Source organism: Anomalospiza imberbis, chromosome 17 (assembly GCF_031753505.1).
Source record: "Anomalospiza imberbis isolate Cuckoo-Finch-1a 21T00152 chromosome 17, ASM3175350v1, whole genome shotgun sequence".
NCBI classification, from domain to species: Eukaryota; Metazoa; Chordata; class Aves; order Passeriformes; family Viduidae; genus Anomalospiza; species Anomalospiza imberbis.
The window spans coordinates 7,477,442-7,504,691 of record NC_089697.1 but is presented as its reverse complement, the minus strand read 5'-3'; the positions used below and the strand labels follow the sequence as shown (position 1 = coordinate 7,504,691).

The window sequence follows — 27,250 nt, the reverse complement described above, 5'->3', positions numbered from 1 at the left end:
AGACGAAGGAGGAACATTTCATTCCCTCTGTGCTGGCGTGGAGCGGGGCTGCGTGAGGAGTCGGGAGCTGCCAGCGGCACCCGCGGCTCAGCCTCGCTTCTCCCCGACATCATCCCTGAGTCACCGCGGGTGCTGCCCTGGCATCATCAGCTGGGCTTTCCCCTCCCCGCAGCCCCCCAAACCCCTCCCAGCACAACAGAGGTCTGCCAAGTGCCCAGTTAAACAGCAGACACCACCTCCCCTCCCACCGACAGTAGGATGTGTCATAAATACACAAATTAAGGGAAACGTGTGGATTTTTCTGCTCTCTCAGGGATACCTGGCACACAGCAGCAGGGGCATGGGGACAGCGGCTATGCCGCCCTTGGCAAATCCCCCGTGATCCCAAACAGCTGGGGATGGGCTGAGCAATGGCCACGTGGTGCCCCCAGGACCCAGCATTAACGAGAGTTGTCTAATTAGCACGTCCGCCTGTGACGGGTCACCCTGGCAAGGCTTGTGCCGACATCCGCTCACCCATGCCAGCAGCCAGAGAGCGTGACCTGGAATGAGGTGCTTCCCTGGCCCTTGCCCAGTGTTTGCCTTCCAGATCTGGACAAGGAAATTCCCTAGGGGCTCCAGGGTAGCTGTGCTGGCACCCAACAGGACTTGTGGAAGCTCCTTGCCCTGCAGCACCCATGTCTCATCCTGGTCACTGCCATCCACACCAATGCAGTTGCCTGCAGCAAGGGTTTGGAGACACTCAGATATCCTCAATGCCATTGCCATATCCCTGTTCTTCTGTGCTGGGATGGCAACAGCATCCCCATGTCCACACGGGCCCCAGCCCTTGCAAACTCCTGATGGTGATGCCATGCTGCAGGTTTGGTTGTTTATGGAAATTTCATCTGAGCCAGATGCTGCAATTTATGCATTTTATGTGTAATTTTTGAATTTATTTCATAATTAAAAAAAAAAAACCTAAAGTGATCCCAACCATTATTACTCCTGGTTTCCTCAATTATTACTCCTGGTTTCCTACAGTGAGGCCAAAGGGGTGTGAAATGGCTCCTTTGTTGTCTGATCATTAACCCTTCAGGAATGAAATGCAGCAGTGCCGGATGGGAGAGGTGGGGAGAGAAGCTCAGGGGGGCTGGGGGAGAGAAGAGAAACAGGAGGGAGAAATTCGAGGGGTAGAGAGAAGATTAACCCCAATGTACTATCCCTGGACACCCCAGGACACGGATGGACATGTCCACTGCAGCCCTGGGGGTGGTTCACTCTGGTGCAATGAGTTTGCTGGTTCTCAGCACCCCCAGTCCATTTGTCCCTCCCAGGCAATGCAGACCCAGAACATCCCGGGTGGAAAGCAGCCCTGCAGCTTGTTGGTGTGTGGGATGAGCAGGTGGGTGATGATCTCCCCCAGGTTGCTCAGAGGGGTCCTGTGGGCCCAGAAAGTCTCTCCGTGCCCCCTCTGGGGGAGGAGAGGGGCACCATGTGCTGGTTTGCACGTGGTGATGACAGGAGTGAATGTGCTCTCACTGGGGCTGTCACTGGTGGCCAGTGGCCTTGGAGCCCTGCCTGGGAGGTCACCAGGCTGTTCCAGGGTACAGCTCCTGGCACAGGGTTGGGACAACGGGACGAGCAGGTGGGGGTCCCAGGATGGGGACCTGCGCCTGTAGGTCACCTCGGGTACCTGGCTAGTGAGGTGTCTCCCTCCTGTCCTGCACCCCACTTCAAACACAGCCCCTAAGGTGGGTTTTGGGGAGCACAGCATGGGACAAGGGGTGTGGACAGCCGCATAGGAGCCCGGAACAGCGCAGTGAGCTCGTCTTGGCTTGGAACAGCTTGGCACAGCTCAGCTCGGCTCAGCTTCGCTCCCGCAGCTCGGAGGGAGGTGAGTTAAGAAGCGCTCGGAAAATCAGAGTCAGCTGCAATCCTGGGGACAGCCGGGGCAGACCCGCAGCCGCCGCCGGAGCTGCCGGAGACCCACGACGGCTCCCGACGACCGGGGGACTCAGCCCTGCCCGGGGGGCTCAGCCCTGCCCGGGGGGCTCAGCCCTGCCCCCGGGGGCTGTCACTGCCCCCCGGCCCTGCGGGGACTCGGAGCGGGGGGCTGAGCCGGGGGGGCTGAGCCGGGGGGGCTGAGCCGGGGGGGCCGGCGCAGGCAGCGTCACCCTCCTGGCTCCACCCCCCCAAAATCGCAGGGGGCTTCGCTGTGACCCCGGCGCTGGGATGGCAGCGGGACAGTCGGACCGCGGCGGGACGGTGGGACGGTTCCCAGCCGAGGTGGTGGCTGGAGTGCTCCGGGGGGATCCAGCCAGGGCGTTTGCCAGTCGCTTTGTTGCTGCTGGGGGAATTTTTTTTTTTTTTTTTTAGGATTATTATTATTTTGAAAGGGAGGGTGAGGAGAGGGGGCTGACACTGACTATAAAGGCAGGGCTCCCTGGAGCAGCCGGCACTTCCCCGCCACCATGAGCACTCCCCGGGCCTGACAGCCCAGCCTGCCCCACTGTCGCCGGCTCAAGCTGCCCTGAAGTGTGGCTGTGTGTCCGAAGCTCGTGTTGGGATGGTGTGAGCCCGGAGCCGCTCGTCGCCCTCCCAGCACCCCTCACCGGCTCTGGCAGGAGCCGAGCCCACCAGCCGCTTGGATGATTTGATTTCTTCCCTGTCCGACATCACTCGTGCCCAGATGCAGTGGATAATATTCATGTTGCTGTTATTCATCAGCTCCATGGAAATGCTCACACAGAACCGGTGGAAGAAGCAAGGTACGGTGTGCACAGTGGGCTTGTCCCGCTCGGGTCCCGCGGGGTGGCTTTGGGACACCAGGCTGCCTGTCCTGCCTGCACGGAGCAGGAAGGAGTTGTGAACCAGGGCTGGAGGTGCCGGGAACCAGCATAACCCCAACCCCTCGCCTTGAGCCCCCTTGGGGTCTGTGTTCCCCTCTGGGTGCGTGGCATGGGGCTGGCTTGGCAGTGCATGAAGATGCAGAGTGCAGCCCCATAGCACCTCCTGCCCGGTGCCAATCCTGCCTTTGGGGCTGGCAGGAGACAAGAGACACTGGCTGGCACTGGGACCAGCTCTGCAAACCCCAGCAGAGCCAGACACAGTGGGGATAGCACAAAATGGGCTGCTTTTCTGATATTTCCTTTCTCTGCATAGCACACTAACTGCCTTAGGAGTAAAACCTCCTGGAAGGATGCTCAGAGACACGGCAGGCACTGCCTGTCCTCTGCCCCATCCTGTCCCCAGGAAGAGGCACCAAATGAGCCACTGCTCAGTGCCTGGGCAAGGGCAGGGTGTGCTGGGACTGTGCCGAGGCACATGCCCCCTCCGTTGGGCACTGGCTCATGTCTCCTCACTGGGCAGTGCAAGGCAGTGCCAGCTGGCTGTGTGGAGTGGGTCCAGGGCTGGTTCTCAGCTCTGTGCCAGGAATGCCTTAGTTTTGGGGCCAACATGTGCCAGGGTAGGGGCACGACCTCCCAGGACCAGGGCTCTTAGGGCTGGAGCCCGGAGAGCTTCCCTTGAAGTTGTTCCATGTTAAAGGCATGTGGAGGCAGTAGGTGTGTGTGATGATGTGGGTGGCCAGGCTGGTGGCCAAAACACCCCTGATGGGAAACAGCCAAGCACCAAGAGGGGCTCCAGCTACCACTGCTTGATGCTGGGTAGCACAATGTTCCAAAGGCCTCAGGTCTTGGCAGCCTGGGTCTCTGGCTATGGCTTCACACCCCAGACATGTTATATACCCTGGGATAACCTGCACAGAAAAGCCAGCACAGGGTCCAGGAGCCACAAGAGATGCTGCAGCACCCTACAGCCTCTCTACTGCCACTGGGAGCTCTGGTCTGGGCAGTCCAGTGCCCCAGGGACTCATGGTTCCCTGCAGGACTGGGCGTAGGGTGGGCAGAGATGGGGGATGTCACACCCATGTCCAGCAAGCTCAGGTACCCACTGTTCCCCATGCCCTGTGCCCATCCCAGCTCAGCCCTGCCCTCTGCCATCACCACTGGACAGGAGGAGATGGACCCACCTCTTGTTCCTAACCCCCAAGCCCGTGGTTTCAGAGTGAGCCACATTCTGTTGTTCTCTGTGGTGGCTCCCAGTGTCACTCTCGGTGGCAGAGATGTGTGTGCCATGCCAGCAGCACTGTCGAGTGGAGGAGGATGACCCCACTTCTCCCAGCTCCATACCATGGAATTACTTCCAAAGCCAATGAGAGAAGGGAGGCCCCGGAGCCCATCCAGGGCTTCCCACCTTCTTTGCTCTGGCTGGAAGTGGAAGGAGAGCAGCAAAAAAAAAACCCCTAAATATCAAAAAGAATTAGGGAAGGGAAAGAGGCTCGTAAATCCACGGGTCTCCAGGGAAGCCACTCCAGCTGCAGCCAGGAACACAAATGTTGTCAGCGTTTGGTAAATATGTAACGGAGACCATAACAACTTAATGGATCCAAGGTGCTTCGTTAGCGCTCCCAGCAGACGCAGCTCTAATGAGCTCTCCTGGCAGTGCTGCCCTCCCAGACAGTGTGCCCCAGAGAAGGGACTGGGATGAGCCAGCTTGGGGACAACTGCATGGCACCACAGCACCGTGGACTGGTTTGTGCCAGGGACCAGCACACGGGGCTGCAAGGCATTGCCTGCCATTATCATCTGACAGAATCCTCTGCCAGCATTCCCCTGGCTTCCCAGCATCTCTGCCCCAGCCCCCCAGCTGTGGGACCCTTCTGATGCAGCTTCTGGGGTCAGAGGGACCATGCCAGGCATTCCCCCCAGGGCAGCACCCACCAGCTGGCTCAGGCTTGTAGCAACCTTGTGTAGTGGAAGGTGCCCCTGCCCATGGCAGGGGGTTTGGGATGATCTTGAAGGTCTCTTCCAACTCAAACTGTTCTGAGATTCTGTGGTTCTATAGAGCCCAGGTCCTAAGCATGCTGTACCAGGGCTTCTGGCGTGGTCACTGCTACTCAGGCTGTGGTGCCAGAGCCAAACCAACAGTTCCCAACAAAGGGGCATGGTGAAAGCATTAGATGCCTGCATGCAGGAGTTCAGTGGCCCCTTTTGTGGCTTTTCTGTGGGCTCAGAGAGCAGGAGCAGTTGGCCTGGTGAATGCTGGCACCCTGTCCTTGTCCCTGGGAACAGAGGTCAACCACCTCAGGGTCAGTCACCTCCCACAGTCTGAGAGTACAGCACAGGCAGCCAGGGAGGCAGCAGAGGCTCTTGAACAGAGAGATTATTTTCCCAGCTCCTCTTCAGTGCATCCAAAATGCACTTTGACCTCTGACACTTAAGAGGCATCAACTGATTAATCCAGGTCAGATCATATTTCTACCCACTGACCCAGTGGTTGTTCCACTTCCCACAGGATGGGCAAGGCTGGCTTGGGGTGTGGCTCAGACTGTCACCCATGGGCAGTGCTGGGCATAGGGCAAACCCTCAGTCTGGATCTTGGAGTGATGGAGGCCATAAGTGTGGACAGAGGGGGGGTTTTGAGGAGCAGAGAGAGGTGAGGTGGCATTTGCAGGGAGACAGGACAGCGTTGTTACCCTGGTGTGTCAGAGAGGGGCTGCCACGGGGCTGGGATCCCCCTCAGCACCTGTGCCACAGCCCCTCTCCTCCATTTGTCCCCGCAGTGAGTGCTGGCCTGCTGGAAAACTGCACGGGCTGTGTCCTGTGCTCTGAGGACAACGGCTGCATCACCTGCCACCACCGGCTCTTCCTGCTTATCTGGAGGGACGGCATCCGCCAGTACGGGATGTGCGTCCACACTTGTCCCCCAGGCTACTTTGGTGTGCGGGGTCTGGAGGTCAACAGATGCACAAGTACGTCCCACGCCAACCGGGCTCACCCTGCTCCTACTAGTGCCCCCTGCTCCCCTCGCCACCCTGCGGGTCCCAGTGCTGCGGGAAGGGCGATGGCTTCATTTCCCGCAGCATCCCTGGTGGCACTGGAACCAGGGGCGGCCAGGTTGGGAGGGCTTGGTCCCCTTTTCCCTTGCCCAGAGCCACAGCCTGGACCCCGCAGGTTTTGGGTCGCCGGGGGTGTCCCGGGCTGTCCCGCTGACCAGCCATCCCTCCCGGCAGAGTGCAGGTCGCCCAGCTGCGAGAGCTGCTTCAGCAGAGACTTCTGCATGAAGTGCAAGGACAAGTTTTACTTGTACAAGGGCCAGTGTTTTCGGCAGTGTCCCCCCAGCACTACGGCACAGCCCAGCACCCGCGAGTGCCAAGGTAAGCAGCGCCCGCACCCCGTGCCCGCCGTCCCTGGGGACGTGCCTGGCTGCGAGGGGTCACCAATCCGTTCTGTCCCTGTCCCTGCAGAGACGTGTGAGCCGGGCCCGTGGAGCGAGTGGAGCGCCTGTACCCACGAGAGCCGGACCTGCGGCTGCAAGTGGGGTGTGGAGACGCGGGTGCGGGAGGTGCCGGAGGCTGCCCGAGAGGAAGGGAATGCCTGCCCCGCGCTGCTGGAGACCAGGAGGTGCCGCATGAAGAAGCACTGCCCGGGAGGTGAGCGCCGTGCCACCGGGGCTGAGGACAGCTTCGCGTCCCTCCAAAGTGAGCCCAACGGGCGCTGCAGGAGGATGATGACAGCAGGGGTCTGGCAGTGGCCGACGAACCATGCTGTCATCTCCCAAGCATTTTGAAATTCTGGGTAAAGCCGTCATCTCAGGCACATGTGCTGAGCAGCCCTAGGGCTGGCTGCTCCCACCTGGCAGTTCCCGAGACTGCCTGGGACGAGCCAGTGTCCCCTTCCATGCTGGACTGGGCTGGGCTGGGCACTGGCACAAACCGCCGTGGTGGGATGAGGCTGCCGAGCTCCAGCTCCCATTCTGCCACGACGCGAAGGGAGGCTTTCTGTACTGCAGCTGTGGGTAAAGGAGGGTTGTGACATACAGGGGAGGTTCCTGCAAAAACCTCTGAGCTCCCTAAAAGCCGAAACACTCGTGGAGCAGGAGGGCATCACCCAGGGGATTTCTGATGGCCACAGTTTAGGGAGACACCACAGGGCACAGTGCCCCTCCATGGCTCATCTCGCCAGATGTTCACTCATGCTCCTGCACTTCCCCCCACCTCATTCCCAGACTGGGGGCTCCCTGGCTCAGGGATCTCCCCACCTTTCACACACCAGATCCGCTGCAGGGTGTGTCCGGGCGGTGCGTGCACGGGTGCAGGGCTGGCGATGGGAACCAGGACGTGGCTGATGTCATTTTTGGATGCAGGCGTCTGGACTGAAGCTCCCCTAATAAATCTCCACTTAATAACTGGCAGAAAGGGGGATGCATGAGATACCGATCTGAAGTGCCTGGCAGCAGATCTGAGCCACCGAGGGTTGCGGTTCAGAGCTGTGGGGTCACTGCGCCGTGGGATGAGCTGGCCGGCACCGCCAGCGTGGCGGGGATCAGAGAGGACAGGGCTGTGAGGGTGGAGAGAAAAAGGATGAAGGGGGGCAGCAGCAGAGGACGTGCGTGCTGGGCGAGGGCCACAGAGCCAGGAGAGAGGTTTCATCCCAGCAGCATCAATCATAAGTAATATTTTCCTGCTGACAGTGAAAAGGAGCTGATTCCCTTCCCCACCCAGATCTCAACTCACGTCTTTGGGGTGCCAGGTGGCTTCGATTTTGAGGATGTTCTCCTCCCTGCTGGTGTGTGGCAGCTCCAGACCCACAGAGATGGTGACAATTTGATGTAAGAAATTTAATGTGGGAGGACAGGCTGCTCCGGAGCACTGTGTCCTGGAGCACCATGCCCATGCCCTGTCCTGCCTGGCACACAGCAGATCCCACTGGCAGGGACTGCTGTGCCAGTGTTTCAGGGGCACCTCATCTTGTGAAGTTACTGAGAAGGCACTGGCACCCCAGAAAAGTGCTTGGCCTCCTGTCTCTGCCTGTGCTCCTGCAAGCTGGAAGCCGTGGGACTATGGTGGTGGGCTTAGGGACTGGCAAGACTCTACTCCTGAGGCTCCTATCTGGGATCAGCTTTAGAGACAGGCCTGTCCCCTGCCCAGCAGAAGGAATCCATGAGTGCCCCCCAAGCAACCCACTCAGGAGAGAGCAGCCCCTCCATGTCTCCCACTCCTGGGCAGGCTGTTCGGAGTCCCTGCCACGGCAGAGTGTGTGTCTGCCCTCGCTCCCAGGCTCCTGCCCGCCTGGCCAAGTGCTGGGTTATGGGATCCAGATGCTGGAGGAGGACGAGGAGTTCACTTGATGCATCTGAGACACCCCCAGCCCAGGCGAGCCAGGGCAGGCAGCCGAACCCAACCGTGTGATGAGAGATTTGTGCCACCACTTCTGAGCCATCCAGGCGGCTGGAAGGGAAAAGCTGCCACACTTGGCCGTGGCACAAACCCCTTGCACTGCTGTAAATCTGCCTTGGGTGTCTGTCCCACTCTCCAGACTCTTGGCGTGCGTGCCGTGCCCTCTCCTTTGTGGGTGGCAACTGTCTGGAGATCAGAGCTGAGAAAAAGGGTTTCAGAGCCAGGCAGGACAAGAACTGGAGCCCTCAGAAGGGACTGGGGACAACAGTGCTGGCACATGCAGCACCAGGGACAGGCATGGTCCCTTGTGCCACTCACACCACTGAACCCCCCCACCATGTGACTCTAACTGGAGTGGGTGCAGGGGGCAAGGACCAACAAAGCTGCCCAGTTTTTGGGGCAACCATTCTGATCTGTAGCATGGACTCCCCCTCCCAGTGGAGCCCATAGCACAGCTGGGTTTATCTTCAATCCCTGTTTCTTTGGTGTCTCAGCACCAACACCTCGGCCAGCTGGAGGGTGTGTGGCAGCTTCTCGGGGTGAGCAAAGGTTTGGATCCCAACAGCCTGACCCTGGAAAGCTGGCAGTGGGTTGACCTGGGATGCAGCCAGGCTCCACCAGCACGTTGTTTGTGCCGCTGGGATGGAGACCATCCACACGTGGAGGGCATCCACAGGGAGAGAGAATTAGCACCGATACAAGGATGCACTCCAAAGCCACCTTGCTCCTCACCATGCCCAAATCCTCCCAGGGGCTGTCTGGGTCCCATGGTGGTGGGCAGATTCCCACATCATGGCAGAACTGAGCACAGCTGTGCCATGGCTTTGGGGTGTTGGTGCAGCCACTGGCCCTCTCCAACACCCACGGTCCTTGCTCAGAGAGGAGCTGGGATTTCTCCAGGCAGCTTCTGCTTTGGTTGAGCTGCCCCACCCCATTCCTAGGGATTTTGGGGTACCAGGACTGAGAGTCCAGCCATGGGAGATGTGGGGACAACACACCAGTGTCCCTCTGCCCATGCCATCAGCACACCCAGACCCCCCACAGACCCACGCTGCTGTTTCATGACCGGGAGAGGGCTCTGGGGTCCCCAAAATCAGAAACAGGGTCCAGCACTAACACCCTGAGGATATGGAATCAGCGTCCCATGGATGGGGCTCAGGTCAGATCATGTTGCCTGGCCAATGGGTGAACATTCCTTTTCTTCTCTTTTTTCTGTTGCAGAGAAAACCGAACCCAAAAATAAAGGCAAAAAGCGACAGAAGAAGCCGAAGACAGAAAGGCACACGGGCACCTAGCGGGCACCAGCATGGGAGCTGGGGCACCATGGCAGGAATGGCAGCAGCTCCCAGCCAACTCCTGCCACGATGCTCCAGCCACATCACCCCTGGTTTTCCATCAAAAAAAAAAAAAAAAAAAAAAAAAAAAAAAAAAAAAAAAAAAAAAATTGCACAATTTTCTCTGCCCCCCCCATCCCCCTTTCCTTTTGAGACAATTTATGGCCTGTAAAACATTTCCTTTTCAGAAAATCTAATTTGCAATGTCCAAAGCAAAGCCCTAGGGCTTGGGGAGGGGGTGGCTCCTTTATTCCTCTGGTCTTCCCTCTCTCCTAGCCTGCTCCATCCCTTCCTCCAGACGGGTGGGATGGGGTTAGACTGGGGTTGGACCCTGCTAATGAAGCTGATGCCTGCCTGGATAGTGTTCCCCAGGGCTGGGAGATGCCCTGGCTCCACAGGGTCCTGGTTTTATGGGAGTGCTGAGGGGCACAGTGCACCACTGAGCTGCTCCAGGTGCTGGATAGTGTCCCCCATCCTCAGCCACAGGCATGGGAAGCAGCAGGACTCCTGGGGTGACCCCACTGGGGACCGTGCCACTGCCCACAGCAGCCCAGCCGGGTGCTCAGCATCCCCACTAGCACAGCCAAGGGCCAGATCCTGCTCTCCTGGGGCTCGGAAGGCAGCCGGACCTCCAGGCTGACAACCCTTCTTGGGATCATGCCAGCCCAGCACACAGCACCCTCATGGGCCAAATGCTGTCTTCCTCAGGCTCACAGAGAGGCTCAAAGAGCTTCTCTCCCAGCTGGATGTGGGCACAGGAATTTGGGGTGACTGTGTCTGTCTAGGACAGGGACATGCACAGTGCAAGTGCAAGCCCAGGCAGGGGATGCTGCTGCGTCCTGCGTCCCCAAACTGGGATGTGTTGGAAGCAGCTCTGCAACCCCTCCCAGCCATCACCAGGGTGTGACCGTGTGGTGCTGAGCCCAGGCGTGCCAGTCTATCCCTCCCTGCCGCGCTGCGTGCCCCAGGAACAGAGGGCTCTCTCGGGATATATACCATGTGTGTGCTTACATCGCTGTGCAGCCGCAGGCAGCTCTGCGTTTGGGGCTTGCCGAGGTGCGAACTCCCCGTCCCCGCCCTGAGCGTGAGCAGGGGGAGGCCGGGGCTGGCCGCGGGGTATCGAGGCTGCGGGGGCTGCACAGACCCTTCAGGGCGGGAGCGCTGGGTGTCAGCACCGAGCCAGCCCCAGAGCCGGCACAAAGCTGCCGGAGCATCTCCTCCGATCGCTTCATGGCAAATAAATGGATTAAACCCCCGGCATCGCTCCTGCGTCCCTGTTTTCCCTGGAGTTGCTGCCAGAGGGGGTCTGGGATGCTAGCCGTGGCCACGGTGCAATCCCGTATTCTACAGCTCTGCAGCTTGGGTCCCTGTGGGGGGACACCCTGCCCTGGTCCCCCAGCACTGGGGTACTGGGGAAAGATTTTATTTCAAGTTTTTACTTAAAGTACCACCAGCATCGCTCATTGTTTGAGCCAGCACTGGGACAAACGGCCAGTGTGACACTGGGACTGCCATTCCACAGGATTGGGAACTACCAGGGTTTTTTTCTGGGTGTTGGAGAAAATCCCCTTCTGCTAAGATGCTTGGACATCCCCTTGGCAGCCTGTGCCCACCACCGGGATTGTCTCCTCCTGGGGGACACAGCCTAGATCCTGTCCCAGTCCATGGGCTGACAGACGTGGTGACCCCCAGTTCTGGTCGGAGTCATCAGCCCCTGACAAACCCCCGGCCTGGGCTCTGGGCACGCACAGTCTGGCTGTGTCCTGCCAAGCTCTGCCTGGGACACAGCCCTCCCTCCTCCTGGTCCCCACGGGCTCATCCCATGGCCAAAGCAGCGAAATCCAGGCCTGGCTCCCGCTGGCATTATAAATAGCCGGGACATGGGGAGGGAGCTGTGCTGCCTGGGATGGGGGTGCCTGGGTGTGGTGCATCCCAGCGGGTGCTGATCGGGGGGACTCGCGGGGTGCAGGGCTGGGGGGTGGGAGGGCTCGGTGCTGCCGTGGCGCTGTCCACCCCGGGACGTGCAGTGAGTTCTGCAGAGAACGCCCGGGGGAGGGACGGGGCTGCGTGTGCGACTGTGGGTGTGTGAGTGTGTGTGAGAGAGAGACATTTATAGATCACGTGTGAAACTTGATCTCCCCGCAGTGGACTCAGAGGAAAGAAAAAAGATAGAAGTATTGTTTTTAAACAGATTTTTTCCTTTGTTTTTCTTTTTTTTTTTTTTTTTTTTTTTTCCTCCCCTCTCCCCCCTGCGAGGGCTGGCGATAAAAGGCCGGGGCGGCCAGCGCCGGCTCAGAGGGAGGAAATGCCGAAATCGCCGCGGTTGGACGCGGCGGCGAGCGCCCACTGACCCATCCTCGCACGGAGCAAGCTGCCGGCGCATCCCCCGCCGTGGCACCCCGGCCCCGCGGGGACCCCCGCGCCATGCGGGCGCTCAGCCTCGGCCTCGTGGCCCTGACCTGTGCCACGACGGCTCTGTGCGCTGCCGGAGCCCAGCGCCGGGCTCTGGAGGGCGGCGGCCGCCGGCGCTACCACCGCGTGCAGCACGGCCACTGCAGCTACACCTTCGTGCTGCCCGAGGCCGACCCTGTGCCCTGCCCAGCCGCCCCCGGCCCTGTCCCCGGCCCGGCCAACGTGCTGCTGCAGCGGGACTCACCGGCCGGCACCGCGGGGCACGGGGCTGCCCAGCGCCTGCGGCACCTCGAGAGGATCCTGGAGAACAGCACCCAGTGGCTGCTGAAGGTAGGGTGTAGGATGTGGGGGGTGTGTGGGGGGGAACCAGCAGCGGGGTGGTGTGGGCAGGGATCTGTGTCCAGCACCACTCATGCAGCATCCCTGTGGCACAGCTGTGGCCACTGGGGCCTGTGCCCACCTGAGCATCCAGGTCAGCTTTTCTCTGCAGGTGTGCAGCTGGAATCAAGCACTGTCTGCATGGAGGGCATGCGTGCTGCAGGTTCTGTGGGTGCTGCAGATCACTCACCCAGAGCACTTCCCACTGAGGCTGTATTCCCTGTCCATCCTTGCCATAGGGTTCCTCATGGTCCTTGCTGGGTTAGCCGTGCCAAGCATCCCTTGGGGATCTGCATTTCAAGTTCTGGGCGAGGAGACTGGGAAGGGGTTTGGCCAGGGGTAGGGAGAGGGTCCCAAGAGCAGGGGCCACCAAAATCTCTCCAGCTGAATCCTTTTACCTCCTACAGGCTTTACAAAAGCTCCCAGCACTTGGTGAGACTTTGTGTGGGACCCATGGCTCCTGGGTGGCCTGTGGGTGGTGCACGGTGGGAGCAGTAGGGTGCCACACCAGAGGGGTTGTGTACCCACAGGGTTGCCACCTCCAGCCCCCACTGGCTTGCCCCGTCCCCAATGCCTGAGGCAGGAAGCAGCATTTCCTTCCTGGAGCCCCCAGCAGCTGAGTGCGACTGCCTGCGTCAGACCCAGGAATAGCTCATCCCAAGGGACACGTCCCAGGGGGGCCCTGAACCCACAGCCCATGCCAGGAACACTGGGTACCTGCACTGACAGGAGGGGAAGTGGCTTGTCCCCAGCTGTCACCTACCCAGCACAGCCACATGTGTGTCCTGTGGTGTCCCACCAGGCTGTAATAGGACCTGTGCCTCTGCAGTCCCATTTCCTGGGTGATGTCCCCGTGCCGAGCCCTTGCAGCACTCAGGGATCAGGATGGGGCCAACACACTGAGTGGGGGACCCGGGGATGGCCTGTGCCAGCCATGCTGCTTGGGTAGCCACCCTGGCTGTGGGGAAACAGTGCAGGCAGCAGGGACGTGCAGGACGATGTTCCTTGTCCCCTCAGCCATCTTTAGAGAACAAATTCCTCAAGAGCTGGGAAAATGTTGGACCGTGGCTCTGCTGGAAGCCAGCCCAGAGTGTTGCAGAGGGGTCAGCAGGGCCAGTGACAACCTGGCTGGTGGTACTGAATCTCTATCACTGTGGAACCTACTGGGTCCGCTGGGTGCACAGAAGTCCTGGGGTCCCTGTGCCCTGGGGTCCCTGTGTCCTCAGATCTCTGCCTTGGTGTCCCTGTGTTCTGGTGTCTTTGTGCCCTGTGTGCCCAGGCCAGCTCTTGGGATGAGGGCAGCCTTTGTATGGCCAAGCAAGGCAGGGGACCAGGGTCCCACCACAGGTGTACATGGCCCTGTCCAGAGCAGACAGCCACAGGCAAAGTGGGACTGCACATCTGGGCAGCAGTGGGCAGCAATGCCCCTCACCACAGCCCCAAGGAGCACAAGGCAGTGGAGCACTGGGCAGCCAGTGCCCCCTTCCTTCCCCATCCCCATCCCCATCCCCATCCCCATGCCCATTGCCATCCTGTTCTATCCATCCATCCATCCATCCATCCATCCATCCATCCCATCACAACAATCCCACCCCACCCTATCCAATCCAGCTCCATCCTGCAGCATGTCTCTCTCCTTTTAGAGGCAGCTTGCAGCTATGTTTTTTGCTGTTGTTCCTCAGCTTCCCAAATTTCAGCAGAGCTGCCCAAGAACGCTTGTTTTGGTCAGACTCCAGCCCTGAACAAACAAATGAGGGCTCAAAAGAGGCATTGGGTTCAGGGACAGATCGTAAACAACGTTGCATCCCCGTCTGCTCTGCCCTGGCATGGGGAGCCCTGCAGGATGCTGAGAAATTGTGAGGTCTCCTGGCACCCAACAGGTTCTCCAGGTCCCCTCAGGCATCTCCAGCACTGGCCTTCCCCAGGACTCCCATCCATGGCACTGGGGGGCTGGCCCACCCTCCCCACTCAGCACCCCTTGGTGGGGACATGGCCAGGACCCAGCACACAAGGACACATCAGCTGCTTCTGTCGCAGGAGGAATTCATTTTAGTTCAAACACAAACACTTGATGGTGCCGCTGGGTCTGGGGGGGAACTTGGGGTGGGAAGGGGTCTCCAGCAAGGCAGTGGCATTTTGGCAGGTGCCTGAGGCACAGGGGCTGATGCTGCTCACCCTGGGATGTGTGCAGCGGTGTGGGGAACAGGTGAAGGGTTTTCCACCCACCTGTGCCTCAAGGATTCCTGAGCTGGTGCTTGTGAAATGCTTAGAAATGCCAGGGCAGGATAGGAACTGGGGCATAGGGGAGGGATGTGGCTGCAAGAAGGCAGCACAGGATGATCCAGCTGTGGGCAATGGGATCCCAGCATGGGGACAGCGAGTGGCTGAGTTTCCTCCTGCTCCACGGTGATGTTTTGGGGTGACCAAAACAGCACCACAGCTTTTCCCGCAGTGGCTCTGCCCTCATGGTAGAAAAATGAGTCTCTGAGACCAGGAGAGCCCAGCTCACATCAGCATCCATGAGATGAAGGAGGGGAGATCCCGGATTCCCTGTCCTTGGCTCAGAGCCTGCCCCACTGTGTCCCCTATGCCAGACATGCCTGGGGACACTGTGCCCCACTCCAGCTCCCAGGGAGCTGCTGGGGCCAGGATCCAGGGCTCCATCTGCAGGGCTCTCAGCCTTCCCCGTGCCAGCTTGACCTTTTCTGTGGGTATGTTCTGCCCTCAGCTCACAGATATGTTTATTTAAAAAAAAAAAAAAAAAGGGCAAGATTGAGAGGGAGAAAAGGCCTCCCCAAGCCCTGTGAAGCAACAAGATTAACGACGTGGTTAAAGGGAAACTCTCCAGTAATCCCTCAGCTCGGGGAAATGTTTTCCAGACGCGGCTTTCCGACCTTTCCCTGCTTCCTCCCTGAGAGCATGTTCCTGGAGGGAAAATCCCCAGGGAAACGGGTGCAGGCAATGCTGGCTGGGATGGTCAGCCCTGGGACCTCCCTGCCCCGAGACCCTCCTGCCCCACATGGATGCTCACAGTGGGGTGATGGTTTTGCCACTGCCTGGTGCGGAGGAGGAGGGAACAGTGAGATTTCATCATGCCAAACAAGTGCAGAGCCCTGTGCCCTGGCCCACTGCCGGCCCCACTCCCACGCTGAGTATCCCAACACCGCTGCCTGCCATGCTGCTGAACATCCTGGTATTCCATGATGCCAAACATCCCAGCACTGCCGCCTGCCTGCCACCGTGCCAAGCATCCCAGCACCACTGCATTCCCACCATGGGGCAGAACATCCCGGCACCACTGCCTGCTTTCCACCCTGCCCAGAGAGCAGCATCCCAACCCTGCTGATTCTGGTCCACAACCCCACAAGATGCAGGGGGATGTGTGGCTCTGCCCGCACCACTGAGGAGCTCAGGCAGGGAGCAGGACCTGGGCATCGCAGGGAAGCAGCATCTGTGGGATGCAGGGAGCTGGGCAGCCCCCGTCCCTGCTGCTCTCTGGGGCTGCTTTCCCAGCGTGGGCGGCAGCGCGGCCCCTTCCGCTCCCTGTGGCCCCCGCCGAGGGACCGTGCCCCCACCGAGGCCATCGCCCTGGGGAGGGGCTGAATGGGAACCTCATGGCGGGGCTGCCAGAAATAGCAAAGCCTTTGGGAAAGGCGGCTCCCCCGCGGGCTGGGAAAGCGGAAGCGTCATCTCAGCTGTGTCCGAGCTGTGTTCGCAGCCAGCTTCTTCCCAGCCCCGAGCACTTCCACGTGGTGGAGCAGCCCCGGGTGCTGGACACCCACCTCACCCTCCATATCCCCAGTGGCTGGCGGCTGGCAGCTGATGCTGATGCCAGTGCCAGCCACTCCCTGCCTGGCTGCTTGGCACGGACAACCCTGGCTGGGCATCGGCCCCAGCTCGCCAGCACACCTGGGCACACAGAAGCCCATGCCAGGCCCCAGCTGGTACCACAGCCCAGGAATCTTGGCAGATGATGCCTGAGGAGCCTCCCCTGCAGCAGCTCAGCTCGCTCTGTCCTCTGATAAGATTCTAAGGTCCCTGAGGTGGGTCAAGCCTTGTGGAGACACAGGGCTGTGCCTGGGGGCCGTGCCCAGCGGTGCCAGGCTCAGCTGGGATGCTGAGACAGGACCTGAAGAGGTGCCCAAATGACCCCCTGCATCCTCACTTCCCTGCACAGCTGGAGAGCTACATCCAGAGCAGCGTGAAGCCGGAGATGGCGGAGCTGCAGCAGACGGCAGTGCAGAACCAGACTGCCACCATGCTGGAGATCGGCAGCTCCCTCCTCAACCGCAGCGCCGAGCAGAGCCGCAAGCTCACCGACGTGGAGGCCCAGGTACGGCACATGTCCCCGCCACCCTGGCAAACACAGGCACGCTTTGTCTGCAGATAAAAGCGATGCCCTGAGGTGACACAGGGTTTAATGCACCAGTGGTGGAGGTACCAGGGCTGTGTGCCAGAGACCGGCCAGCCCGGTGACACCACAGGTGTGGTGTGGCCCTGCCTGCTGATGCCAAGACTCCCCTCTGCTCCCGAGGCAGGTGCTGAATCAGACGTGGCGCATCGAGATGCAGCTCCAGGAGAATTCCCTGTCCACCACCAAGCTGGAGAAGCAGCTGCTGCTGCAGACCAATGAGATCCACAAGCTTCAGAACAGAAACAAGTAGGGGCTGGGGTGACTCAGGGACCCCCACAGCCCTTGGACCAGCCATGGGGGGCTGGCGTCTCCCACCTCACACTGCACTTTGAGAGGGCTTGAACCCCTCCAGGTGCTGGCTGTGGTCCCTAGGGGGTTGCACAGCCCCAGCACGGCCACTGGGCTTTGGGTTCCCCTGGCTGGGCACAGGCACATCCCAGAAGTGAGGGTACAATTCAGGGGGTGCAGCAGGGGATGGGGACAGCAGTGGGTCCCTGCAGACACGCTGGGACCGCTCTGCCACCCCATCACCGCTGCATCCCACTCCCAGCATCCTGGAGGTGCGGGTGCTGGAGATGGAAACGAAGCAGCAGGCGGAGCTGGCGGGGGCCCGCTCAGAGAAGGAGAAGCTGCAGCGGCTGCTGAGCCGGCAGAGCGGCACCATCGAGGAGATGGAAAAGACGCTGCTGGCTGCCAGCGCCAACGCCAGCCTGCTCCAGCGCCAGCAGCTCCAGCTCCTCCAGTCTGTCCAGAGCCTGATGCGCCTCGTCTCCCAGGGCAGAGGTGAGCGGGGTGTGCGGGCAGAGCGGAGGCTGTGGGAAAGCTCCTTGTCTTCCCAGGAGCGTGCCAGGGTGCCCCCTGTGGTCTGCTCAGCTTGAGTGACTTCACCTCAAAAATCATAGAATCATTCAATCGTAGAGTGGTTTGGGTTGGAAGAGGTCTTAAAGCTCATCTCATTCCAACACCCTGCCACGGGCAGGAACTCCTTACACTAGAAAATTATCCACTCATTGCAACCAAGGAGGAGCTTGCAGTCCCAAGGGGTGGGTCCATAGCCTGATGCCGTTCCCAGCCATGGCAAACCCCCGGGGATTAGGCTGGCAGCAGCTCTGGTGGCGCAGCTGCCTTGCTCAGCCCTCAGGAGATGACACAGAAGATAAAAAGTAATCAGTGAGCACAAAGGCATCCAAAGAGAGAAGAGCAGCAATACCAGGCAGGGCTGCAGGACCATCACGGTTTCTGCCTTCTCACTGTCCCCTCTGCCACAGCCACGTCACCTGGGCAGGAGCAGCAATTCCAGGACTGTGCTGAGGTGCGCCGGGCGGGCATCCATGCCAGTGGCATCTACACCCTGCACATTGCCAACCTCAGCGAGCCCAAAAAGGTGAGCACAGTCCAGAGGGGGCTTCCCTGCCGCACCCTGGAGTGTTGCCCATTCAGTGCACACCAGCCCCACACCAGATCCCAGTTGCTTGGCACATCCCAGGGCAGTTTCCTTACCCCATCCAGCCTTGGGGGCTGCACAGGGGTGAAGGCAGCCCCCATGGGATGAAAGCAGGACTGGCACAGCCTTCCAAGTGGGGGCATAAAACTGATTTTAGGCACCCTGACCTGTAAGCACCAGACCCCAGGCCCTGTCCACAGCCATGGAGGGAGGAGAGACCCCTTAGCCAGGCACTGGGCACAGCACACCCTCGTCAGCCCCTCAGGCAGCTCTAGCACCCATAGAGCACCCACACTGAGCTGCCCAGCCGGGCAGGGTGCACCTGGCTGCCCCCTCCAAGCCACCCCCAGCCTGTCCCTCACTCCCCTTGCAGGCATACTGTGACATGGAGACGGATCAAGGGGGCTGGACCATCATCCAGCTCCGTGCCAACGGCAGCCTCAGCTTCCAGAGGAGCTGGAGGGAGTACAAGCAGGTGTGTGCCTGACCAGGGAGGGGGACACCCTGGGGGCCCCCCAGGCACCCTGAACTCACCCACCCCACTGCTCCACAGGGCTTCGGGGACGCGTCGGGGGAGTACTGGCTGGGGAATGAGGCCGTGCACCTGCTGACCAGCCGGGTGCCCTACGCCCTGCGGGTCGAGCTGCAGGACTGGGAGGGCAGCCAGGTGTATGCCCACTATGGGAAATTCCAGCTGGGGAGTGAGCGGCAGTTTTACAGGTAGGGGAGAGACACTGTGGGAAGAGCCACCCAGCACTTCCCATCTCTGACTGCCCCCAAGCCCTGTGGGCAGCAGTGGCCAGGGGGAAGGGCTGGGTGTGGTGCCCCAGGGAGGTGCAGGATCGCCTGGGGCTTCACTGGGTTGTCCTGGTGTAGTTATGGTGCCAGGTGCCAGGCACATTGCTGTGACAGTTTCATCTCTCCCTGGGCTTCTGAGAAGTAGATTTTTAATGTATAAAATTGTATCAAGGCAGTGGGATTTGCCATCCCAGTGGAAGCAACTTGGGCACTTGCACTGAGGCTCTTTGTTTGCGCAAGGGAGGTGACACAGGTGCGGCCACCAGGCATTCCCAGGGGCGTTGGGCATCCCCAGGCTGTCCATGTCCACAAAGGTGTGCTGTGCTCCTAATGCTCAGCTTGCCATGACCATGTGCTCCTGACCATGGGCAGGAGGGTGAAAAGCAGCTGGGGGCCTTCACTGCTGGGCTGGAGGTGGAACCAGACCCCAGACATCCCCTGCACCATCCATCCCATGCATGCACCGAGCTGGCCCCCAGCAAGAGGACTGGAGGAGACTTGGGGGTCCTCTCTGCCCCAGAATATCACAACCCCCACTCTTGGGGGCTAAGGACAGGAGGCCAAGCTGGAACTGCAGGATCTCTGCCCACATCCCTCTGTGCTGTGTTCAGCTCGTGGCAGCCCCTGAGCAGTGCTGGGGGCTCTGTGACCCCCCGGCAGTGACAGTGGCTGTGTTCCTGCTGGGCACAGGCTGTCGCTGCAGGACTACAGTGGCACTGCTGGGCAGCAGAGTGGCCTGGCACTGCAGGGCACCCAATTCAGCACCCGTGACGCCGACAATGACAACTGTCTCTGCAAGTGTGCCCAGATGCTCTCGGGAGGTGAGTGGAGTAGGGGGACACCCCCATGCAGCACCCGTGGGTGCCAGCCTGCGATGCCGCCTTCCCAACCTTCTCCCTTCCCACAGGATGGTGGTTCGATGCCTGTGGCCTCTCCAACCTGAATGGCATCTACTACCCAGCCCGGAACAACATCCGCAAGCTCAATGGCATCCGCTGGCACCACTTCCAGGGACCCAGCTACTCCCTGAAGGGCACCCGCATGATGATCCGGCCCACCAGCTTCTAACGTGCCTGCGGCAGTGCCAGCACTGAGAGAGAAGTCTGGGACAAGGGATGGTTGGGAGCGGCTAAAATGCCCCCACCTGCTGCAGGGAACCTTTACCATGAGTATATTTTTTATTCTCGTTTATCCCATTTTTCAGAAGTCTGCAGTGTCACCACAGCCATGCTGGAGGAGCCGTGGGCAGGGCTGAAGGGCGCTGCAGGAGCTGGAGCTGGAGGAGCTGGAGTGGGACAAAGCCAGACCTGCCAAAGTGGACTCCAGCATATGGAAACCCTCTGATCTCACCTCAGCTTCTCTCCCCAAAATTCTGCTGGGCCTCAGGGTTTTGTCCTGGGGACAGAGCTTCAAGAATCCCCCCAGTGATGGGGCTCTGAGAACCCCCGGGACCATGTACAGTCAAAGGGACCCCAGACATGCTGGGGGCTTTGCCTTTTCACTGGTTTTGGATATTGTAAATCCCCCACCATCCCACTTTCCTGCAGGATTAGAGGAGCTGGATGGGACAGCAATCCTGATAAGCGTGGGGGCTGGTGGTGTCCCTCCTTCACCTTTCGTTCAGACACAGCCATGCAGAGGGCCACAGGCTGTCCCCTTCTAAGCATGGCCCGAGCCACTGTCCCCATGTATGGCCGGACAGGCACTGCTCCTCACAGAATGGAGCTGAGTTTCTCCTGCTCTCAGAGAGGACACAAAGAGCAGAGGGTATCCTTGGGGACCTTCTTGGGGACCAGTCCTGGGATGACCAGTGGCCCAGTTCTGGAAGGCGCTTGCTGGGAGCAGACACTGCAGTGGCAGGGGCTGGCAGGGCCCCAGGATGGGCAGGAAGGGGCTGGGGGGTCATGGGTGGGGAGGGGGCTGTGGGTTAAAGGGTCTGGGAGGCGGGAGGTGCTGGGTGCTGGCACCGACACCGGCTGTGCACGCAGCAGCGGGGGGGCTCCTGCTGCCTGCCCTCATCACTGTCCCGAGGCACCCGCTAATTAACGCTGATTAAAGCACGTGACGTTGTTGGCGCTTCCAGAAGATGCTCATCAGTGGGGAATAATTAAAAAATGGAAAACACGGGGGGCAGTGCTGCCAGTTTTCCTTCTGTCCTGGCTGCCTGCCTGCACCTCCTGCCTGCACATGGGGCACCCATGGGGAATCTCAGCACAGAGGGTGAGGGTGATGGACATTTCCCCGGCTGTCCCTCCTCCCTGGAAATAACTGATGGCCTCAGCTGCGCTCCCCACGAAACCGGAGCCACCGGGAAGCAGCTGCCAGGGAAAGCGATAGGGAGTGTGGGGCTGTCCTGCTGTCCCCAGTGGGGACATGCAACGGGGGGGCATTCTGGGGCATCTGAACGTGTCTGTGCTGGGATTTCATGCTGGCAGTCCCATGGGTGGGGGTCGGATGGAGACTCCTGGTTTGGGAACAAGGCTGCTGTGTGTGCATCTGTGTGTGCACATCAAAATACTGCTCACAAACACATGTGCACATGGACACACAGACATCCTGCATGCACAGGATCATGCACACGTGAGCACACTGGGCTTTGGATGGCCATGTCAGGTCCCATTCATGCAGGGCATGGGACACCAGAGCTGTACCAAGGACTGGCAGCACCTGAGGGACATGTGGCTGCTCAGCCCTTGCCTGGCTGGGAACTGGTAACCACCCCCCACCTTCTCCTTAGCAATAGCAACAAATTTAGACCGAGCCCTGGGACACACCACGCTGAGGAATCCGGCAGCACAGCCGGTCCCAGCCACCAGCCAGGATCTGGTTCCCTCAGAGATTTCCCCAAGGGCAAAGCCTGTCCCCAGGCAATTGCCCGGGGTCCCTGTCACCCTCTGGTTTCCGGGGTGTTTTCCTTGGGGAGGCACCCAGTGCCCCATGTGCCATCATTAAGGATCCCCTGGGTGTGCGTGTCCTCCCCAGAGCACTTCATCAGCCTGACTCACAGCCAGATGCCATCCCCGTGTCCTGTCACCACGTCCTGACACCACATCCTGCCCTCTGCATTCCCGGCAGCTGGACCCGACAATAATCCATCAGGAGTCATGTGGATCCTGCACCCTAAGCAGGGGATCTGTGTGGACACACAACAGCACAGAAACCAAGCTGGGGTGGTAAATTCTTCTTTATGACAGCTTTTCTGGGGACCCCAAGTGCTGGATGGAAGCCCCAGTCAAGGGGCCCGTGGTGCTGCCTTGGCCAGCAGCTGCTGGGGGGCTGCCACTGAAGGGAGGCAGCGGCAGGCCCAGGTTCATGTGGGGTCCCTGGGTGCAGGTGCTTGCTGGTGGCTTTGATGTCACCTTCCCCAGCAGACACCTGCCTGCATGGGACACATCAGGAGCATGGGGATCACAGGGCACAGGTGGCACCTGAGGTGCCGGGAGAGCTGCGGTGTCATGTCAGGCTGCCCTGGGAGAACACACGGGTGCTTTTCATCTTCAAAGCGCTTCCTGCACCAGCTTTCATCCCAGTCCACCTGGGAGGTCTCTGCTATTGCCGCCCTCATCTCCCAGTTCTTGGAGAGCCGGGACCTGGCCAAGCTTTGCAGGAGGGAGGGAAGGAGGCAGGGGAGGGTGCATGGCACAGAGGGGAATCCCAACAGCTGGGGCTCTGCCGGGACCTGCCTGACACAACCGCCGCCCTGCCGTGCCTGCCGGGCCCCGCGCTGGCACGCTGCAGTATGGAACCCATGATTCCCTTCCAGCACCCATCCACTCAGCACCCACAGCCCTGCAGAGCTACCAGCACCCCAAGAGTCCCTGTCCCATCCCAACCTCCACCGCCCCAAGAGACAACACACAGCCTCCAAAACACAGGCATTTAATAAAACTGGTTGCATTATAATTATTATTTACAGATCAAACATAAGGAAAAGAGTAGAAAAGAGGAACTGTTGTCTTCATAAATACCAGGCCCAGCATGGTGGGGGCTTCTTGCCCACTGGCAGCCGGGAAGGGGAACACAGGCATCTGCAGACACTCACACAGACACACAGCCCTGGGCAGCTTGAAACAGGGGGTCAGGTTTCCCCCACACACCTCAAAGCACCAGGCTTTTCTTCAGCAATAAGATGAGACCACCAGGATGTGGCCACCACCCCAGGCAGTGAGACCCCTTTTGTGGAGCCTGCAAGGGGGCAGCTCCTCCACCGGTGCAGTGTCCCTGCTCCGTGCAGGGGGAACCAGCCCCTTGCACCCCACCCCAAGGTGCTTGGTGAGGAGCAGAACAGGCAGGAGCTGCCAGCAGTGCAGGCAGGGCAGCCACACGAGGCCTTTTGGGTGTTGAGGACCAGCCACACACCCAGGGACACGAGTCTTCTGCCTTCCCACGGACTTGCAGGAACCTGGCACAGTGGTGGCACAGGGATCTGACAATGGGTCCCTGGCCACATTAGGCCCATGATGCTGTGGCACAGCAGGGCTGAGTTCAAGGGTCCTGTCACCACCAAGAGGTCCCTGCTCCTCCCAGGACACAGCCAGCGCTTTGTCCCCATCCAGCGTTGCCCGCTTATGAGCGACCCATCCCCGGTGCCCACCACGGCACTGCTACACATCGGAGACCTGCTGGGGCTCCCTGGCCTGGCGCAGGCCGTAGAGCCACTTGATGACACGGGCGTTGCGCTCGATGATGGAGATGCCGTAGGGCACGCGCTCCGCCGGCCGTCCCTCCGGCGTGGCGGCGCTGGGTGGCGAGTGGCCGCCCTCCGAGCTGGCCGTGCTCACGCTGTGGAACTTGAGGGACACGATGTCAGAGCTGGCGCGGGCGAAGCGCTCAGCCCCCATGTCCTGCATCTCCTCGGGGTCAAGGCCACAGTAGTTGAAGAAGCGCTCCAGGTCGGCGGTGGCCCGCGAGAACCGATCGCTCAGGTCCGACTTGGAGCGGTGCAGCAGCGGCTGCCGGCGGGCGCTCTCCGGGCGGGCGGGTGAGCTCCGGGACGGGGTCACAGGCAGCCCAGCTGGGATGGGGGACGCAGGCAGAGGTGTCACTGGGCTCCGCGGAGCTCCACAGGGACGGACGTCCACCCTCCGCACAGCCACACTGCCGGGGGGCTTGGTGGTGGCCGGGCTCTCCGGTGGCTTGACAGCCCCCTCCACCTCTGGCGCTTCCGCTCGCCACCTGCACTCCCTGCTCAGCGGGCTCTCCGCCTTAGGGAAGGGGCTGTCACAGAGGTTGATGAGGTTGTTGAGGATCTCCAGGTCAAGGGAGGTCTTCGGGCTGGCAGCATCGGCGCGGCGTGGCCCCGGGGGCGCCCTGCGGCAGGGGGTGAGCACAGCACGGCGCACTCCGGGGGTGAAGAGGGGCTGCTTGAGCAGCAGTGGCTTCACCGGCTCCTGCTTGGTGCTGGCGACCTTCTGGCTCTTCACGTACTTGGCCTTGTCGGCCTCCAGCCTCTCCACTGCGCTGGGCTTCCCGGCCCCCGGCTCGGCGTGCCGGCGGAAATACGCGGGCCCTTTGCGGAGAATACGGACCGGCATGGCCGAGGTGAAAGGCGCCGTCACCGTCACCCCCTTCATGGTGTCACCGGCTTGCAGCGCCTCGACGGGCATCCTCCGTGCCGGCACCGGGACACGGGTGAGCGGCCGCCACGGGCAGCGAGGGGCTCAGGTGCCGTCGGCTGCGGAGAAGGGCCGGAGTGAGAGCGGGGCCGGAGTGAAAGCGGGGCCGGAGTGAGAGCGGCGGCGATGCTGCCCCTGCCCGCGCCCCGGCCCCGCGGCAGACAAAGACAGCCCAGGCTGTGCGGTACCGCACTCGCTGCGCCCCCGGCTCCGGGCTGCCTATTTGAAGGCGGTCACCACGCCTCCGCCGCTGCCGAGCCTCCCCGACAAGTCCCCCGGCCAATCCGCGCCGCACGCCTGCTTCAAACCGCACCGGGGCCAATGGCGCCGGCGGGGAGGGCGCCCCGGTGCCGGCGAGGGGCACCCTGGGGAGAGAGTGGGGGCAGAGAGAGCCAAGCACCCCTCACTGATGCTCTGCCCAAGTCGCAGGTGCAGGAGATGCATCGCCTGCTTCAAGGGGTGCATTGCATGTGCCCATCGTCCATGCTCAGGGGTGCACTGCCCACATCCAGGGGAGCAGGTCCTTCTCCCAGGCATGCATCACCCACTCCCAGGGTAGCACTGATTGCTCCCAGGGGTGCCTCATCTACATCCTTGCATCAGCCATGCCCAGGGTTCCCTCACCCACCACCCTGCCGGGCTGGTGGATTCGGTGCTCCACTCCCTCTGCTGTTCCCTCAGCTCTCACAAGCTCCAGGGCTGCTCCCAGGCTCCCTGCTCTCATCCTGGAGCCCCTTGGAAAGTAAGTGGAGTACACGGGGGTTTCCACTCGTGCTTCCCCGGCCGCGGTGTGCTCGGGGCAGCGTGAGGCCCTGTGCACCCCGTGTCCTTGGGTCCCTGCCAGCCTCTACAAGCGCAGCCGCCACAACGGTCGCGCAGAGGCACCAGCCCGCCCACAGCGAAAAGTGGGAGGGGAGGGCACCCAAACCAGCCCTACACCCTTCTGCAGCCCCCTGACCAGAGGTGGACACACCAAGAGTAGCCCCAACACCCAGAGGGGCTCAGCAGTGGCAGGGCACACAGGAGCATATGTGGGTCAGACCCCCTCCCCCAATCCCTTTCCCAAGCTGCTCTGAGATTCCTCCTGAGGGTCCCGATTTGGGGCACTGATGAGCCCGAGGATGTGACAGCAAGCCCCAGCACTCACCAGGTGCAGTGGTGGGCAGGGCGGAGCCGGTGTGCTGTGGCCTCACTCGCTCCCGTGGCAGCACCGAGCAGGCAGCTGCCACCGTCACCCGCTCACCTGCGTGCACAAACTTCCTGGGAGCAGCCCAGCGCCTGTCCCAGCGGCACCCACAGCCCCGCCGAGCCGTGGCTGAGCCACAGCTGAGCCATGTCTGCACCCCCTACCAGCCCACGGGTGCCAGATTCCCCAGAATCTGGACCCCAGCAGGATCCCTGCACAGCACACATCGCCGTGACACGCTGTGACAGACGAGTGGCCATGGGGGAGACTGGCTGCCCCTCTCCCCATTCTCGTCCCCTGCCTGGGGGGACATGCTGCCTCCTGACCTGGAAAATGTCTGCGGGGGGGCGGCCAGACGTGCGACAGCTGGGAACGGTCCCAGCACCGGCACAGATCCTCCTGCCTCCTCCCCGGGGCAGCTTTCTGCGCCCCTCGGCCCGACCCCTCGGGTCCAGTGCGACCCCGCCCCTGTGCCAGTGGCTAGCTTCACTGCCCTTGTACCTGAGCCCAGGGCAGGGAGGGCTCCCGGTTCAGCACAGGGGTGCAAAAGTGTCCCCCAGGCAAGGCAAAGCAGGAAAATGTCCCCACGTCAGGCACTGGAGCTCAGCCTTGTACCAGACACTCAGCCAAGCCACAGAGGAGATGGCTGCGAAGCGCAGGGGCAAGGACATGGGAGCCCCAGCACAGCCGCCAGTGGCCGGCGTGGGGACCCCTCCCCAGCACGGACAGCCTGGCCGGGCACAACCTGCTGCTCCACATTCCTGCGGTGCTGAGCCACTGGGCTGGCACGGCCACACCGAGCTGGGCTGCACCGAGCCAAGCTGAGCCGAGTGGAGCCGCCCTCCGAACAGCCCCAAAAACTCGGCAACAAAATCCCATGCCCCAAACCCAGCTGGAGTGCGGGGATCTGAGCTCTGGACATTGCCCAGTGTGGCCCCAGCTCCTCTCCCTCCTGAGGTGGGCAGTCCAGCCAGGCTCACATCGCACGGTAGGTCACCTCCTGCCTGGAGGAGCTGCTCCAGAGGTACACGGTTGTGACCCCTTCACCGGCTCACCCAGCCCCACTCTGCTGGCACTGGACCAGCATGGGACCAGCACCACCTCTGCCACCCACCTGGATTGGCCCTGTGGTGTGGGAGCCTTGTCGGCAAGGATCAGCTGCCACACTTCTTCTCCCTGCTCTCTTTCCGAGGATGTCCTGATGGTGTCCTGATGGTGTCCTGATGGTGTCCTGATGTCCCCACCCTCCTGCTCCCCATCCACGTCCTCCCCGTCTCCCGCGTGATGGCAGCTGCAGGGTGCTGGAGCGGTTCTGCTTGCAGCGGCTGCCGCTGAGTCAGCGCCGGGCGAGGACGCCCTCCGAGGCAACTCAGCACTCACATGGGATGGAAACCACAGGGCATTCTTCCATGCCAGGCTGCGCCACGCAGTGTGCCGGTGCCCGGTGA

General features: G+C 61.1%; 3 protein-coding genes across 6 annotated transcripts; 2 read left to right on the top strand and 1 right to left on the bottom strand.

Moving 5' to 3' along the window:
• The first annotated feature begins 1,735 nt into the window (after nt 1-1,735).
• Nucleotides 1,736-10,810, top strand: RSPO4 (R-spondin 4). Of its 2 annotated transcripts, XM_068207763.1 has the most exons (6): nt 1,736-1,876; nt 2,359-2,750; nt 5,606-5,794; nt 6,056-6,199; nt 6,290-6,475; nt 9,443-10,810. In XM_068207763.1, the coding sequence occupies exons 2-6, from the start codon at nt 2,672-2,674 to the stop codon at nt 9,514-9,516; spliced, it is 672 nt and encodes a 223-aa protein (XP_068063864.1). In that variant the 5' UTR covers nt 1,736-1,876; nt 2,359-2,671; the 3' UTR covers nt 9,517-10,810. The 2 variants fall into 2 exon arrangements, with proteins under 2 accessions (XP_068063864.1, XP_068063863.1); XM_068207762.1 differs by lacking the exon at nt 1,736-1,876 and having other exon boundaries at nt 2,124-2,750.
• A 765-nt stretch (nt 10,811-11,575) lies between these two features.
• On the top strand, nt 11,576-21,126 carry ANGPT4 (angiopoietin 4). Of its 2 annotated transcripts, XM_068207761.1 has the most exons (10): nt 11,576-12,297; nt 16,523-16,678; nt 16,884-17,005; nt 17,310-17,542; nt 18,028-18,143; nt 18,577-18,678; nt 18,757-18,923; nt 19,692-19,822; nt 19,909-20,102; nt 20,206-21,126. In XM_068207761.1, the coding sequence occupies exons 1-9, from the start codon at nt 11,980-11,982 to the stop codon at nt 20,067-20,069; spliced, it is 1,506 nt and encodes a 501-aa protein (XP_068063862.1). In that variant the 5' UTR covers nt 11,576-11,979; the 3' UTR covers nt 20,070-20,102; nt 20,206-21,126. The 2 variants fall into 2 exon arrangements, with proteins under 2 accessions (XP_068063862.1, XP_068063861.1); XM_068207760.1 differs by having other exon boundaries at nt 11,578-12,297; nt 19,909-21,126.
• Nucleotides 21,127-22,865: 1,739 nt separating this feature from the next.
• Nucleotides 22,866-27,028, bottom strand: FAM110A (family with sequence similarity 110 member A). 2 transcript variants are annotated; one of them, XM_068207756.1, is made up of 3 exons: nt 26,917-27,028; nt 25,764-25,859; nt 22,866-24,675 (listed from the first exon to the last, which is right to left on the bottom strand). In XM_068207756.1, the coding sequence occupies exon 3, from the start codon at nt 24,605-24,607 to the stop codon at nt 23,606-23,608; it is 1,002 nt and encodes a 333-aa protein (XP_068063857.1). In that variant the 5' UTR covers nt 24,608-24,675; nt 25,764-25,859; nt 26,917-27,028; the 3' UTR covers nt 22,866-23,605. The 2 variants fall into 2 exon arrangements, with proteins under 2 accessions (XP_068063857.1, XP_068063856.1); XM_068207755.1 differs by lacking the exon at nt 26,917-27,028 and having other exon boundaries at nt 25,764-25,902.
• Between the last annotated feature and the right edge of the window lie 222 nt (nt 27,029-27,250).

Bases quoted from the DNA above. Each gene is read 5' to 3' on its own strand.
- FAM110A (XM_068207756.1), bottom strand. From the start codon at position 24,607: ATGCCCGTCGAGGCGCTGCAAGCCGGTGACACCATGAAGGGGGTGACG.
- RSPO4 (XM_068207763.1), top strand. From the start codon at position 2,672: ATGCAGTGGATAATATTCATGTTGCTGTTATTCATCAGCTCCATGGAA. The intron at 5,795-6,055 runs GTACGTCCCACG...CCCTCCCGGCAG, and splicing joins GGAGGTCAACAGATGCACAA to AGTGCAGGTCGCCCAGCTGC. The intron at 6,476-9,442 runs GTGAGCGCCGTG...TTTCTGTTGCAG, and splicing joins GAAGAAGCACTGCCCGGGAG to AGAAAACCGAACCCAAAAAT.
- ANGPT4 (XM_068207761.1), top strand. From the start codon at position 11,980: ATGCGGGCGCTCAGCCTCGGCCTCGTGGCCCTGACCTGTGCCACGACG. The intron at 17,006-17,309 runs GTAGGGGCTGGG...TCCCACTCCCAG, and splicing joins AAGCTTCAGAACAGAAACAA to CATCCTGGAGGTGCGGGTGC. The intron at 18,144-18,576 runs GTGAGCACAGTC...CTCCCCTTGCAG, and splicing joins ACCTCAGCGAGCCCAAAAAG to GCATACTGTGACATGGAGAC.